Source organism: Tupaia chinensis, unplaced genomic scaffold (assembly GCF_000334495.1).
Source record: "Tupaia chinensis unplaced genomic scaffold, TupChi_1.0 Scaffold000238_1, whole genome shotgun sequence".
Classification (NCBI taxonomy): domain Eukaryota; kingdom Metazoa; phylum Chordata; class Mammalia; order Scandentia; family Tupaiidae; genus Tupaia; species Tupaia belangeri.
In genome coordinates, this window is record NW_006159716.1 from 9,374,196 (window position 1) to 9,387,618 (window position 13,423).

The 13,423-nt window shown below is 45.8% G+C and overlaps 1 protein-coding gene across 1 annotated transcript in view; it reads left to right on the plus strand.

Moving 5' to 3' along the window:
- Positions 1 to 11,043, plus strand: part of SLC26A8 (solute carrier family 26 member 8) — a gene marked incomplete at its 3' end in the record, with an annotated part of 96,856 nt that extends 85,813 nt beyond the window's left edge. Inside the window, exons 12-17 of the mRNA XM_006148676.1 lie at positions 4,057 to 4,152; positions 6,210 to 6,316; positions 6,396 to 6,465; positions 8,225 to 8,317; positions 8,433 to 8,567; positions 10,650 to 11,043. Coding sequence (XP_006148738.1) covers positions 4,057 to 4,152; positions 6,210 to 6,316; positions 6,396 to 6,465; positions 8,225 to 8,317; positions 8,433 to 8,567; positions 10,650 to 11,043 — 895 coding nt within the window. The remainder of the gene's footprint in view (positions 1 to 4,056; positions 4,153 to 6,209; positions 6,317 to 6,395; positions 6,466 to 8,224; positions 8,318 to 8,432; positions 8,568 to 10,649) is intronic.
- Positions 11,044 to 13,423: the final 2,380 nt, after the last annotated feature.

Here is a 13,423-nt window from a genome sequence, read left to right on the forward strand (position 1 = left end):
TAAGTCACCGGGTCCGGGACGCGAACCGCGGTCGACTACGTGGGAGTCCAGCGACATAGCCATTACGCTAACTGCTGGTTCCCTATAATATAACTACTTTTAATAGCAAATTCAGCTGGTAATTTCAAGAAAAGCAGTTTTAACTTTAATAAATCAAAGAAATGCTAAAGAATTTTGTTCAAAACTTAAAGTCAGGAAACAGGTTAGGATACTGTTCAAATAGTAGGTACAGGAACCTATGGACAGCTCAAGATGGGACAAAAATCCTTAAAACCAGAAAACAAAGCCTACAAGAAAATCAGCAATGTTTTAGTCAAAAGTTATAAAATGCTATTTCACCAGTTCAGCCTCATGTACTTCATCTATCTTCTATGGTGGTCCAATCTTCCCAATATAATTCTGGAATATTACATTCAACTCCAGACTTGTCCCTATGATTAAATTGGCCATTTTCTTAATTTTTGAACTCTTATTTTTGTGTGTCTGTATTTAATTTTCCTGGTATAGCACTCCCTTGAGAATTTCTTGGAGATCTGTTCTTGTGTTGGTAAATTCTTTCAGGTTTTGTTTATCTGAGAATGTTCTTGTCTTTTCTTCTCATATGAAGAATAATCTTGCCAGGTACAGTATTCTTGGCTGAAATTGCTTTTTGCGTAACACTTTGAATGTATTTTCCCATTCTTTCCTCGCTTGCATTGTTTCCAATGAGAGGTCTGCTGTTAGCCTGAGGGAGATCCTTTGTAGGTAACTTGCCATTTTTCTCTTGCCCATTTTAGTATCTTGTCTTTGTCTGTGTCTTGTGAATCTGGCTGTAATGTGTCTTGGAGAAGATCTTCTTGGGTTGATTCTATTTGAGGTCCTTTGTATTTCTTGGGACTGGGTCTTTGAGTGCCTCTCTAGGTTTGGAAAGTTTTCTTGCAGGATTTCATGGAAGAGATTATCAACGCCCTTATAAGTCTCTTTGCCTTCTCGGATACCAATTATATGAATGTTTGGACTTTTGATGGTATTTACTACTTCTCGTATATTATTCTCATTTTGGGGGGCAATTTTCTTAGCGTTTGTGGCGGATTTTTCTAGGCCAGCATTTTCTCTTCTACATCTGAGATTCTATTTTCTGTATGATCTAGTCTGCTTTTAATACTTTCAAGGGAGATTTTGACTTCCTGTATTATAGCCTTCATCTCTAACAGGTCCATTTTGATTCTTATTTAAAGTGTGTAATTCCTCTTTTAGATCTAGCAAGAATTTCCTCACCTCCTGGAACTCGTCATCTCCTGTCTCCTTTCTCTTCTGCAGTTCATTGTCTGCCTTCTCTTCCATCTCTGTTAGCTTCGCCATTATGAATATTCTAAATTCTTTATCAGACATTTCCATGATTTCCATTGAACTGTCTGTGGATAAAGAAGAGTTATTCTTTTCTCTTGGAGGAGAGGTATTTTCTTGCTTTCCCATATTTCTTGTGACCCTGCAGTGATTTCTAGTCATCTGATGGATGGTGCATTTCTTCCTAATTCTTGAAGTTCAATCTGAGCACTCAGGAGTATGCAGAAGGAGGTGATCTGGAATCCCTTTGCTGTTCCGTTTTTATACCTTCGTGCAACAGATTCAGTGGATATTGAGGAATATGTTGACCCTAATAGTATCAGGATGTTTGGCTCTGTGTTCCCTGAGATCCATCAGTCGAGTTTGTGGGCTGGAGGCTGAATAATCAGTAGGATATCTTCATTTCTCTTTTTTCCCTGAAATCACTATTTCCCCGGAGGCGTGGAGGAGTCTTCTTCTTGATTTTTATACTCTTATGAGTGTAGATTTTAATTTTCTCATATGTTTGAAAGAAATATTTATTTAATTTTATTATCATTATTATTTAATTTGCTATAAGGCATGTGCATTTATCAGTAAGAGAGAGAGAGAGAAGGAAAGTGACAAAGCAAGATGCCAAGTCCAAGGCTCAAATTGCACCTGCCATGGGGGCATCCTGCACCTTAACCACCATGCCACCTGCTGGCCCAATTTTCTCGTATTTAAGAAATTCTCTTTTAAATTAGACTAAGTGGACATGGAGGGTTAGTGCCATAGCCTAGTGGTTAAGGGAGCAAGATAGCACATGGCTGACCATGGCTCTCATTCTGATCCAGTGGCTTGAGAGACACACCAGGCACATGTACATGGCCCAAATCCCAATAGGATGGAGGGACGAAGGAGAAGGGACTGTAGCATGGCCATGCCCCATGGAGGGGAGGTGTTTTCGCTCTCTCTCTCCCCCCCATCTCTCAGTCTCTCTGTGGTGAGGGCATATACCCTCTACCACTCAAAAAAAAAAAATGTAGACATGCTCATTTTAAACACTTTGGGAAAATCTTAATATATGAAAATGTCATCGACAATTATAAATAAACCACCATTGGCATTCTGGCACATATCAGCCAATATTATTTTCTATAATAATTATCAATGTATGTAGTTGTAACCTAACTGTACATGCAATTTTGCATTTTCGTTTTTATTTAATATATAGCATGATAGTCCATATTATAACATTGAGTCATTTTCTTTCTACTGAAAATTAGGTTGTCTGCATTTTCGTGATTACCATGAGCAATTTCGTATTCATTTTTATATTTAGCATAGATCTCAAAAAAGTAAAACAAAATGTTGTGGTGAAAGCGTATCTGCATTTCTTGGTATAATTTTTCCAAAAGAGCAGTGTCCTCTTATAAACTCAACCATGTATATGTGGTATTACAATGTTTTTAATTTGCTCATTTAATTCGAAGAACAAAAAAAAAAAAAGAAATTGTATCTCATTACCATAATTACAGTATATCATGATTAAGGTCCAATTGAAACTATTTTAGTTTTGTGTAGAAGTTCTCTTAATTTATCATTCTTTCTGAAAATGGTCTCGAGATTATGTAGATCAGGGTCCCCAACCTCTGCACCGTAGGCTGGTGCTGGTCCATGGTCTCCCCTTTCCCCACCCCAACCCCCACCCCGCAGCCCCAGCCCTACCTCCAGGCAGGAAGTGGGCAGTGAGAAAGCTAGCAAGGCTTCGTCTGTGTTTGCAGCTGCTCCCTGTCACTGTGGGTTCTCATGGGCACACGACCCCTAGTGCTGTGTGGTTATTTCATGGTGTATTGCAATGTGGCAGTGCTGGAAATGGGGTGCACAGTGGATGTGGGACACTTGGGTCATCCCAGGACCAGCCCTCCTCTGTACCTTCCATCCACGGAGGGATTGTCTTCTGCCAGGCTGGTCCCTGGTGCCGTGAAGGTTGGAGATCACTAAAATAGACAACAGAGATAAAAGTAAGCAGTCAAGCAAATAGACAAGAAGCCAATAAGACAAATAACCAGCCCACAAAGAGAACTCTGGGATCGAAAGGGCTGGGCGAATAGGACCTTTGGCTACCCTTGCCCTCACCGATAATCTGAATCTAAAAGGACCTGTTAGTTTTTTGTTTTGTTTTGTTTTGGGTTTTTTGTTTTGTTTTTTTTTTTTTTTTTTTTTTTAGGGGTTTTTGCTTTGGGGGCCACGCTCCCCGGAAAGACGCACACACACACACACACACACACACACACACACACACAGAGAGTGAGAGAGAGAGAGAGAGAAAGCAAGAAACCATCCCCCAGAGAGGAGGGACATGCCTTCTTCTCCATTCTCCTCCTGGGATCTTGGGCACGCACGTGCCTGTGTCATGAGTTTAAGCTGCCAAGTCCAGGACTCAAACAGCGGTCGACTACGTGGGAGTCCAGCAACATAACCATTACACCACCTGCTGGTCCCAAGGCCTGTTAGAGTTTTACTGGCTGAGTCAGTCAGGCCTTGGCCTTAGCCTACCTTGACCGCATAGTTGACCTTGACAAATGATGAAAGTGAGCAGAGAAACGTGTGGAACGATGAGGTGGAGCATGGATGTGGTAGCTATATGAAATATCAGCGCAGAATATCTCTGAGCGGCAAGGCTAACGTTTTGTGATTCCCTTGTGAGGATTTGGCGGTTCTAACCCCGGAAAAGAAAATGAAGCAGGGCTTCTCTTCTCCCTGCAGGCCGTGCTGGCTGGGATTATTCTGAGCAACGTCCTGCCCTACCTGGAGACCATTTACAACCTACCCAGTCTGTGGAGGCAGGACCAGTATGACTGGGTGAGTGTAGGTGCCCTGGCTGAAGAAGGCGAAGACGAAAAGAGAGCAAACCGAAGAGGTCAGCTGTGGACACGAACACCGGCAACTCTTCGATGCCTCATACTCTATTTGTGCTTTAAAAAAGAGGGTCAAGGGACCAGTGAGTGGCACGATGGTTAAGGTGCTAGATTCCCACAAGGCCGACCGCAGTGCAAGCCCTGGACCTGGTAGCTTGAAAATCATGCCAGGCACGTATGTGTGCGTGCCCAAAATCCCAAGAAGAGAGTGGAGGAGAAGGGATTGCAGTGTGGTCATCCCCCCTCCCAACTGATGGAGGTGATTTCTCACTTTCCCTCTCTCTGACTCTCTCTAAGGAGCACCAGTGCCCTATGGCGAAAACCTAAAAATAATAATACTAAGTAAAAGAGCATCAAGGCTGTTTTCCTATGAGAACATAAAGGCCTCATTCCAAATACAGAAACTTATACTAAAGAGATTAAGGCCCAACCTCGTAGTATATAGGTAATGCCACTACTTGAGAGGCTGGAAACCACATGGGACGTCTGGGAACCAAACCCAGGCCAACTGCAACGCACCAGGAGCAGTTGGGCCCACCTATAATCCCAGCTCATCGAGAGGTGGATCGTGACACAGTGAGACCTCGTCAATAAATATCTCCATCTCTCTGTCTTTCTCTCTCTCCCTCATAAGGAGGGAAAAAGGAATTCAGTGGCTACTGTTATGTGTAAATCTAGTAAAAAGGGTTTGTCATTTATTGCATATTTGAATGACTCTTTTTAAAAGTTATTTTATTTAATTTTATTTGTGTATTTATTTTCTAATTTGACCAGAGAAGGACAGAGTGAGTGAGAAAGAGAGAGAGAGAGAGAAAGTGAGAAAGCAAACTGCCAGGTCCAGGACTCGAACCGTGGTCTGCCATGTGGGAGTCCAGCGCCCTTAACCACCACACTACCTGCCGGCCCTGCATATCTGAATGACTCTTGATCTAGTAGTGATCTATGGGAAACACAAATTGTAGTAAGAGAAGGAAGTGTCTTGGCGGACAGAATAACAGCGAGGGCACTCTGCTTTCCAGAGGAGGACAGAGAAGGGAAAACAGCAAGCAATAAAAGATGGAGGATATGATGACAGGACTAGGACCCAGAAAGGCAGAGGAATACCAAGGGGGAGCATCGGGGGCCGAATCCCTGAGTAGCTAAAATGGGAAGCAGTCCAGCGCACAGATAAGAGTTCCTAGTCCAGGAGGAGGAATAGCACATCCCGTGAATAGGAGAGAACAAAGGGGAGGTGAGCGCAGATAGTGAGCTGCGGCAGGCGTCAGGGGGGAGAGATATTTAAGGGAGGTTCAGCTTATTTTTTCTGAAAAAGATGAAGGTAACACCACCTGCTGAAGGTGAGGAGAAGGCAGTGGGGTACGAGCTTGACAAGGCTGTTAAAGCAATGATTGTAGGTCTTAAAGTAGCAACTAGGATTTGGTGAGTGTTCTGGTTAGCTTTACAAATGGTACTTCTAGGGACCAGTAGTTAGCGTAACGGCTATGTCGCTGGACTCCCATGTAGTCGACCACGGTTCAAGTCCCAGACCTGGTGGCTTAAACTCACACTGGGCGCGTGTGCTTGCATGCCCAAGATCCCGAGAAGAGAATGGAGGAGAATGGATTGCAGCATGGCCATCCCCCCTGCGGGATGACTTCTTGCTTTCTGTCTCGGTCTCTGTCTCTCTCTGTCTTTCTGGTGAGCGCACACGCCCTATAGAAAAAACCTCTCAAAAAAAAAAAGGTACTTCTAATCTCAACACAACCTATAAAGTAGATATTATTATCTATTTTGCACATGAGGAAACTGAAGTTCCAAGGGACAGCTACAGAGAGATGACCAGGGACGCAGAAAAGAATTGCTAGGCAACCTTGACAATGCCAATCCGTATGGCCGTGGAACTCTCTCTAAATCTAGGATGGAGGAAAGGAGAGGTGAAGGTGAGTTGGGAAGGAGGTCAACTTCTCAGTCCCACCTGTTTTCATTCCGCCTTCCTTTCCCTTTCCTTCTCTTTCCCACAAGTGTCTTTGGATGGTGACGTTCTCCTCTGTGATCTTCCTGGGACTGGATGTCGGACTACTTGTTTCGTTAGTGTTTACGTTCTTGGTCATCACTGTCCGTTCACACAGGTGAGCCGCTCAGGTAACAGGAGGTCGGCCATAGCGAGGGAAGGCAACCAGGACCTAAAGGCACATGCGTTTCTTTCAGAACTAAGATTCTCCTCCTGGGTCAGATTCCCAACACCAACATTTATAGAAGCCTCAATGACTATCGGGAGGTAAGAATCCAAGTCAGTCCCATTCACTCCCTTGCCCAGGGGACAGGATAGACCAAGCCTGGTGCTTAGTTTTTCCACAAAATCCCTTTGCTGTTGTTCCCTGCTCCATAGGAAGAGGTGGGTTCTTTTTTTATTTATTTAAGTTTATTTCTTCTGTGAGTAAGAGAGAGGAAGACAGCACCCTCAATAGGATCTGAATGCCAAGATCTGCCCCTCAGATCAAGGGCACATGTGTGTGCCTGGCATACCCAGGGTGACCTCCAGATTTGAACCTAGAACCCTCTTATGTGGCCAGCCTTGGGTCAGCCTTGGGTCAGCCTTGGCGGAGCATTTGCCTTATCTCTGTGCCACTGAGGCAGCTACTTGAGTAGCTAAATCTTTACAGTACTGCAGCCAGTTAAGGATCACTTTAACATGGACTTTAAGGAGAGGATGGCTGTCCAGTAGGTGGCATGGTGGTTAAGGTGACGTACTCCCACATGGCTGACCACAGTTCGAGTCCAGGACCCAACAGTTTGAAAATCATGCTGGTAGGGCCAGCAGGTAGCATGGTGGTGAAGGCACTGGACTCCCACGTGGCCAACCGTGGTTTGAGTCCCAAAACCTGGTGGCTTGCTTTCCCACTTTCTCTCTTTCTCTGTGACCACACATGTCCTGTGGCAAATTTTAAAATAATAATGATAAATAAAATTAAATGACTAATTCTAAAAAAGAAAAAAAAAAGAGGGACCAGCAGATGGTGTAATGGTGTAATGGTTATGTCATGGGACTCGCATGGGTTGACCGCGGTTCGAGTCCCAGACGCAGCAGCTTAAAATTCAGACCAGGCATGTGTGAGTACGTGCCCAAAATCACAAGCGGAGAATAGAGAACGGATTGTGACACAGCCATCCCCCTAGGGGGTGGTTTCCCACTTTCCTTCTCTGTCTCTCTCTGAGATAAAAACAATAGACGAACAAACAAAGGAGAGGATGACTAAGGAAAAAAGAAGAGGGAGGAGAGGAGATGGAAGGGGGATAAAAGGCAGAAAAAGTGGAGCTAGTGGGGAAGAGAAATGGGAAAAAAGGGATTTTTTAATTCTTGCTTTCAATAAGGAAAAATGTAGATTCTCTAGGAGAGGCTAAGGATTTATTATTCTTTCTCCATAAGAAAACTGAGAGGCCCAGCCATGGCCACACAGGAGGCGTAGGTGGTGGGGTGTCACTGTCAATGCTGAAGCCATAGGGGAAGGCCTGGAGTTGGGTCCTGAGTCAACCTGAACACGCTGTGTGCACACGTAGGCACACATATGACCTGGCTGGCTGGGGGCCTGGGAGAGGGATCACAAGGCAAGACCCTATCAGAGGTCCCCATTTCTTTCTCTTTTTCCTTCTCTCTCTTTTTTTTTTTTAAGAGGTTTTGCCATAGGAAACGTGTGCTCACCAGAGAGAGAGAGACAGAGACAGAAAAGTGAGAAATCACTCTTCCCTGCCCCCCACAGGGGGATGGCCACTCAACCATCCCTTCTCCACCACCCTCCTCCTGGAAGCTTGGGCACACACGTGCACGCACACACACACACCCAGCGTGCTTCCAAGCCACCAGGTCCCGGACTCAAACTGTAGTCCCACATGTGGAAGTCCAGTGACGTAACCACTGTGCCTCCTCTTGGCTCTGGTTGCTGTTTCTTTCTAAATAAAAAAATAAACTTCAGGAAAAAAAAAAAAAAAAAAGAAGAAGAACTGAAAAACTCCTCTTAACCTCGCTTTTTGTCTTGCAGATTATGGACATTCCTGGGGTGAAAATCTTTCAGTGCTGTAACTCTATTACCTTTGTAAATGTTTACCACCTGAAACACAAGCTGCTAAAAGAGGTCTCTTCCCCACCTCTCTCCTCCTGTCCCACCGCCTCACAGCCATCCCTTTCTCACCCTTTGCCACTTTGCCCTCCACTCTCCCTGTGTATGAGACCCTTCTTTTCTCTTTCAGCTGAATCTGGTCAGGGTGCCTCTTAAAGAAGAAGAGATTTTCAGACTATTTCATAGCCAAAGCGATAGCAGCTACGAAGATGAAAGTATGTGGAGGTGCTACTGCAACTGTGATGAGATGGAGCCGCCACCCAGGGTTAGCCACGCCTCTTCTTTTCCTTAGTCTCTCCGTGTTTTTTAACGTGCACTAGTAGGTTATTGAAACAGAAATCACAACAACAACAATCAAAATCCCTTAAGGGTTTGACCATCCCATCAAGAATTGGAAATCAGGGGGACCAGCAGTTAGCCTAATGGCTATGTCGTGTGTTTGGGGAACAGCAGAACATTGTGGAAATGTTTGCAGGAATTCATTTTTTAGAAAAAAAAAAAGACAAAGGATTTTACTGCTGTTTTAAGCTACTTAAAAAATATAGTGATGGTAGGGCCAGCAGATGGTGTAGTGGTTACATTGCTGGACTCACACATGGCTGACTACGGTTTGAGTCCTGTACTCGGTGGCTTGAAAATTAGGTCAGGGCATGTGTGCCCAAGATCCCAGGAGGAGAATGGAGGAGAAGGGACTGTGGCATGGCCATCTCCTCTGGGGGGGGGGTGATTTCTCACTTTCCCTCTCACTGTCACTGTCTATCTCTCTGGTGAGCACACATATGCTAAAACAAAAACCTCTTAAAGATATGTATGTGTGTGTGCGTGTGCGTGTGTGTGTGTGTCTGGCCAAATTAAAATAAATGAATGAATAAATAGAATTAAATAAGTAATTTTTTTTTTAATTGGAAATCAAAGATTTCTACTCAGAAATAAAGATCCGGGATCTCTCTGGAGGTTCAGGTTCTGACATGAAAGTCGGCGGGAGATCTCCTGACTGCCGTAGGCTGGCCAGTGAGTACAGTGTGCCTGTTGAGACCATCTGTAATTCCTCAGCTGTGTCTTCTCAGTTGCCTAGCTTTAGACCTCTGAAAATAAATGACTTAAGGATCGTCTTCTGATTCCAGCGAGGCCGGGTCAAGGCGGCTATGGGTCACAGTGACTGGCCAAGGTCTCCTGACATCTGCCTGCAACCAGGGGAACAATGACTGAGGGCGGGGTTGGGAGGGGGCGGCTGCATGCGCTTGTCAGAGAGACAGATATGAGAGACAGAAAGAAGGAAAGTAAGGGGGCCGGCAGGTGGCGTGGTGATTAAGGGCTCTGGACTCCCACGTGGCCGACTGCAGTTCGAGTCCTAGGCCTGGCAGTTTGCTTTCTCACTTCCTCTCTTTCTGTCTGTCCCTCAAATTTAAATAAATAAATAAATAAGTTAAATAAAATAATTAAATAATTCTCAGAGAGAGATAGAAAGTGAGAAATGCCCCCTCCCCCCCCAGGGGATGGCCACGCCACAATCCCTTCTCCTCCATTCTCCTCTGGGGATCTTGGGCACGCACGCACACGCGCCCGGTGTGAGTTTTAAGCCACCGGGTCCAGGACGTGAACTGGACTACGTGGGAGTTCAGTGGCATCAGTGACATAGCCATTATGCTAACTGCTGGTCCCGGGCATGTGCACTTTTCAGAGAGAGAGAGACTGTGAGAGGGAAAGTGAGAAACCATCCACTGGAGGGATGGCCATGCCGTAGTCTCTTCTCCACCATTCTCCTGGGATTCTGGGCATGCACGCACACACAGCTGGCACAATTTTCAAGCCACCAGGTCCAGGACTTGAACTGGAGTCAGCCACATGGGAGTCCAGTGCCCTAACCACCACACTGGCCCCATACCTAGCATGATCTTTAAGCACTGGAGACTAATTAGGATTCAGGAGTAAGGAAAAGAATTAAGACGATTTTAAGTCCGCCTCACTAAGAGGATGACAAAGCCATGAATGGACACAGGAAGCTGGGAAGCACGGTCACCTGTGTGTTCGAGTCCTGGACTCAGCGACGTGAAAGACATGACGGACGCATGTGCACATGTGCTCGAGATCCGGAGAGAAGGATGGAGAGGGATTGCAGTGTGGCCATCCCCCTCCTGTGTGAGGGGGTGCTTTCTCACTTTCCTACTCTCCCTCTGTCCCCGAGGAGTGCATGTGGCCTATATCAAACAACGCAAACCTGTTCAGTACGGGGGGAGGACATTTCCTGGGACGGGGAGGTGACCTAGGGACAGCCACGGCATAGCGGCAAGTACTTGCAGCCCTCGTTCGCATCTTCGCACAGTCCTCCCTCCCTCTGTCGTCCCAGGTCACTTACACAGAGCGATTCGAAAATAAAGTGGATCCCGATGCATCCTCCATTAACCTGGTCCGCTGCTCACATTTCGAGAACAGGGACACAAGCCAAAGTTCCTCTGAGGACCAAATTCCATACGTTGCATCGTCCACGTCTCAGAGAAATCAAGAACAAAGCTACGAGGACGTGGAGAAGACTTTGTCCAAACCCTCAGGAAACAACTCGCTGCTGTCGCCCAACAGCAACGAAAGCCAGGAGAGGAGCAGATCGTACAACCCGTACTCGGATGGGTCTTTCCTGCCCAGCACCCACACCATCATTCTGGATTTCTCCATGGTGCATTACGTGGACTCGCGGGCGACCGTCGTACTCAGACAGGTGAGTACTGGGGAGGCTTTAGAAAAAGGTCGGAGCCCGTCCAGCACCCCATCCCGTCCTCATAGTCACCATCGGCTTTGTGATTGCTAGGCCCCAAAAACTTGGACTCTGAAGGTAGTTTAAAGTCAACTGAAATAAAAAGAAAACTGATCTATTCAACTGAGGTTGATTCAATAAGCTTGACATACTGTTATTCTCAAAGAATTAAAAAAAAGGAAACTCAACACCATTGGGAAAATGGCGCCAGGCCCAGTGACTCCCAGTACATCCTGGGAGTTAGGGGCAGGTCTTGTCAAGGTGTAGATTAGGATGCTACAGGGGAAGCTCTCCAAGAACTCTCCCCTGCTGAGCTGCTCTAGACAGACCCCGTAAAAGCCCTGAGCTGCATCATACTCACGTTGGAAGACGTTAGACGAAATGACGCCCAGAGCTTGGGGCTGCCTGTCCAGGGTCTCACCCGCTTCCTCTTCAGTGCCTGCATCTTCAGGCAAAAAAGACGGGGAGGCTTTTCCCTTCCAACACTGTGTCCCTAGGTCCTGACTTCTGTCCTGCTCTCGGGCTTTCCTGACAGTTCTCGTTTCTCTCCTTCCTATGCAGGGTGGGAGGTTTAGATGCACAACTACCCACGTGGGTTTCATTGTTTAACATCTCATAAGTCTCTTATTGTTTTCATCCAGTTGATCTCAGTTTACAGTATTCTTACTCTTCCTCTTGTTGGTGATGGCGAGGTTTAAACTTTCTGGCTCTGACCCAGATGTTTTTTAAAAAATTATTTATTTTATTTTATTTATTATTCTTGTTGTTGTTTTAATTTGCTATAGGACACATGTGCTCACCAGAGAGAGAGAGACAGAAAGTGAGAAAGCAAGTTGCCAGGTCCAGGACTTGAATCATGGCAAGCCAAGTGGAAGTCCAGCACCTTAACTGTTATGCCACCTGCTGGCCCCTGACCCAACTTTTTTTTGAGATATGCTCCTTTGGCTGGTTTGCCACTGTTTTCTCTATTTATTTTTTTAATTAAAAAATTTTTTTAATATTTTTGCTGTAGGGCGCTTGCACTCACCAGAGAGACAGAAAGCAATTAATCGCCTCCCCCTCGAGGGGATGGCCACACTGCAATCCCTTCTCTTTTCTCCTCTTGGGATTTTGGACACACATACATATACGCCCAGCTTGAGTTTCAAGTTGCCAGGTCCAGGAAAACTACAAACTACAGTCAGCCATGTAGGGGTCCAGCAACGTAACCGTTAACGCCATCTGCTGATCCCAACCTTATCTCTTTCTTTCATTTCAATTCTTAATTTTTTCTTTTATTTTGCTTTTTTGTTTGTTTGCTTGTTTGTTTTTGCTAAAGGGCATTTGCACTCACCAGAAAAAGAGAGAGAGAAAATGAGAAATCATCCCTGGAAGGACAGCCATGCTGCTGTCCCTGTCCCTCCAGTCTCTTCTTGAGATCTTAGACACACACGCATACACACCCAGGGTGATTTTCAAGCCACAAGGTCCAGGACTTGAACTGTGAAGGTGGCCATGTAGGATCCAGCACCTTAACCACTACACCACCTGCTGGTGTCTACTCTTTATAAAAAAGAAAAAAGTTTATTGATCGATTGAGAGAAACAAGCACCTTCAGCAGGGTCTCGCGCTGCGATCTTCCCCCCCAGCCTTTCCAGCCAGCCAGGATGATGGGCAAGTGCTTCTGGTGTACAAGTCACCGAGGAAGTGAGCCCTGGTCTTCCACACGGCGTCCAGTATTGCACTGCTCTAGCAGGCCCGGGCTACCTTGTCTCCCAGGGCACTTATGATAATTTCCTTAGGGTACATGGGCTTGCTGGAGAGAGAGATAGAGACAGTGAAAGGGAAAGTGAGAAATCACCCCTGCGGGGATGGCCACTACGCAATCCCTTCTCCTCCAGTTTCCTTTAGGGATCATGCACATGCACATGTGTGGCCGCCAGCATGAGTTTTAAGTCCCTGGGTCTAAGACTTGAACTGTAGTCAACTACATGGGAGTTCAGAGACGTACCCATTATGCCATCTGCTGGTCCCAGTTCTTACTTTAGATGTCATTCATCGCAGATGGTCGAATGTCTACTACATGCCAGACTACATTGTGCACATGTACGTACACCATCTCATTTAATTATCCCAAACGCAGGGCCAGCGGGTGTAATGGTTACAACGCTGGATTCCCACATGTCCGAGCACGGTTTGAGTTCCAGATTCGGTAACTCAAAAATCATGCCGGGCATGTGTGCATGCATGCCCAGGGTCCCAGGAGAATGGAGGAGAAGGGATTGCATCATGGTCATCTCCCCTGGGGGTGATTTCTCATTTCCTCTCTCTCTGACTCTCTCCCTCTCTCCAGGAAGCACAAGCACTCTAAGGCAAAATAAATAAATAAATAA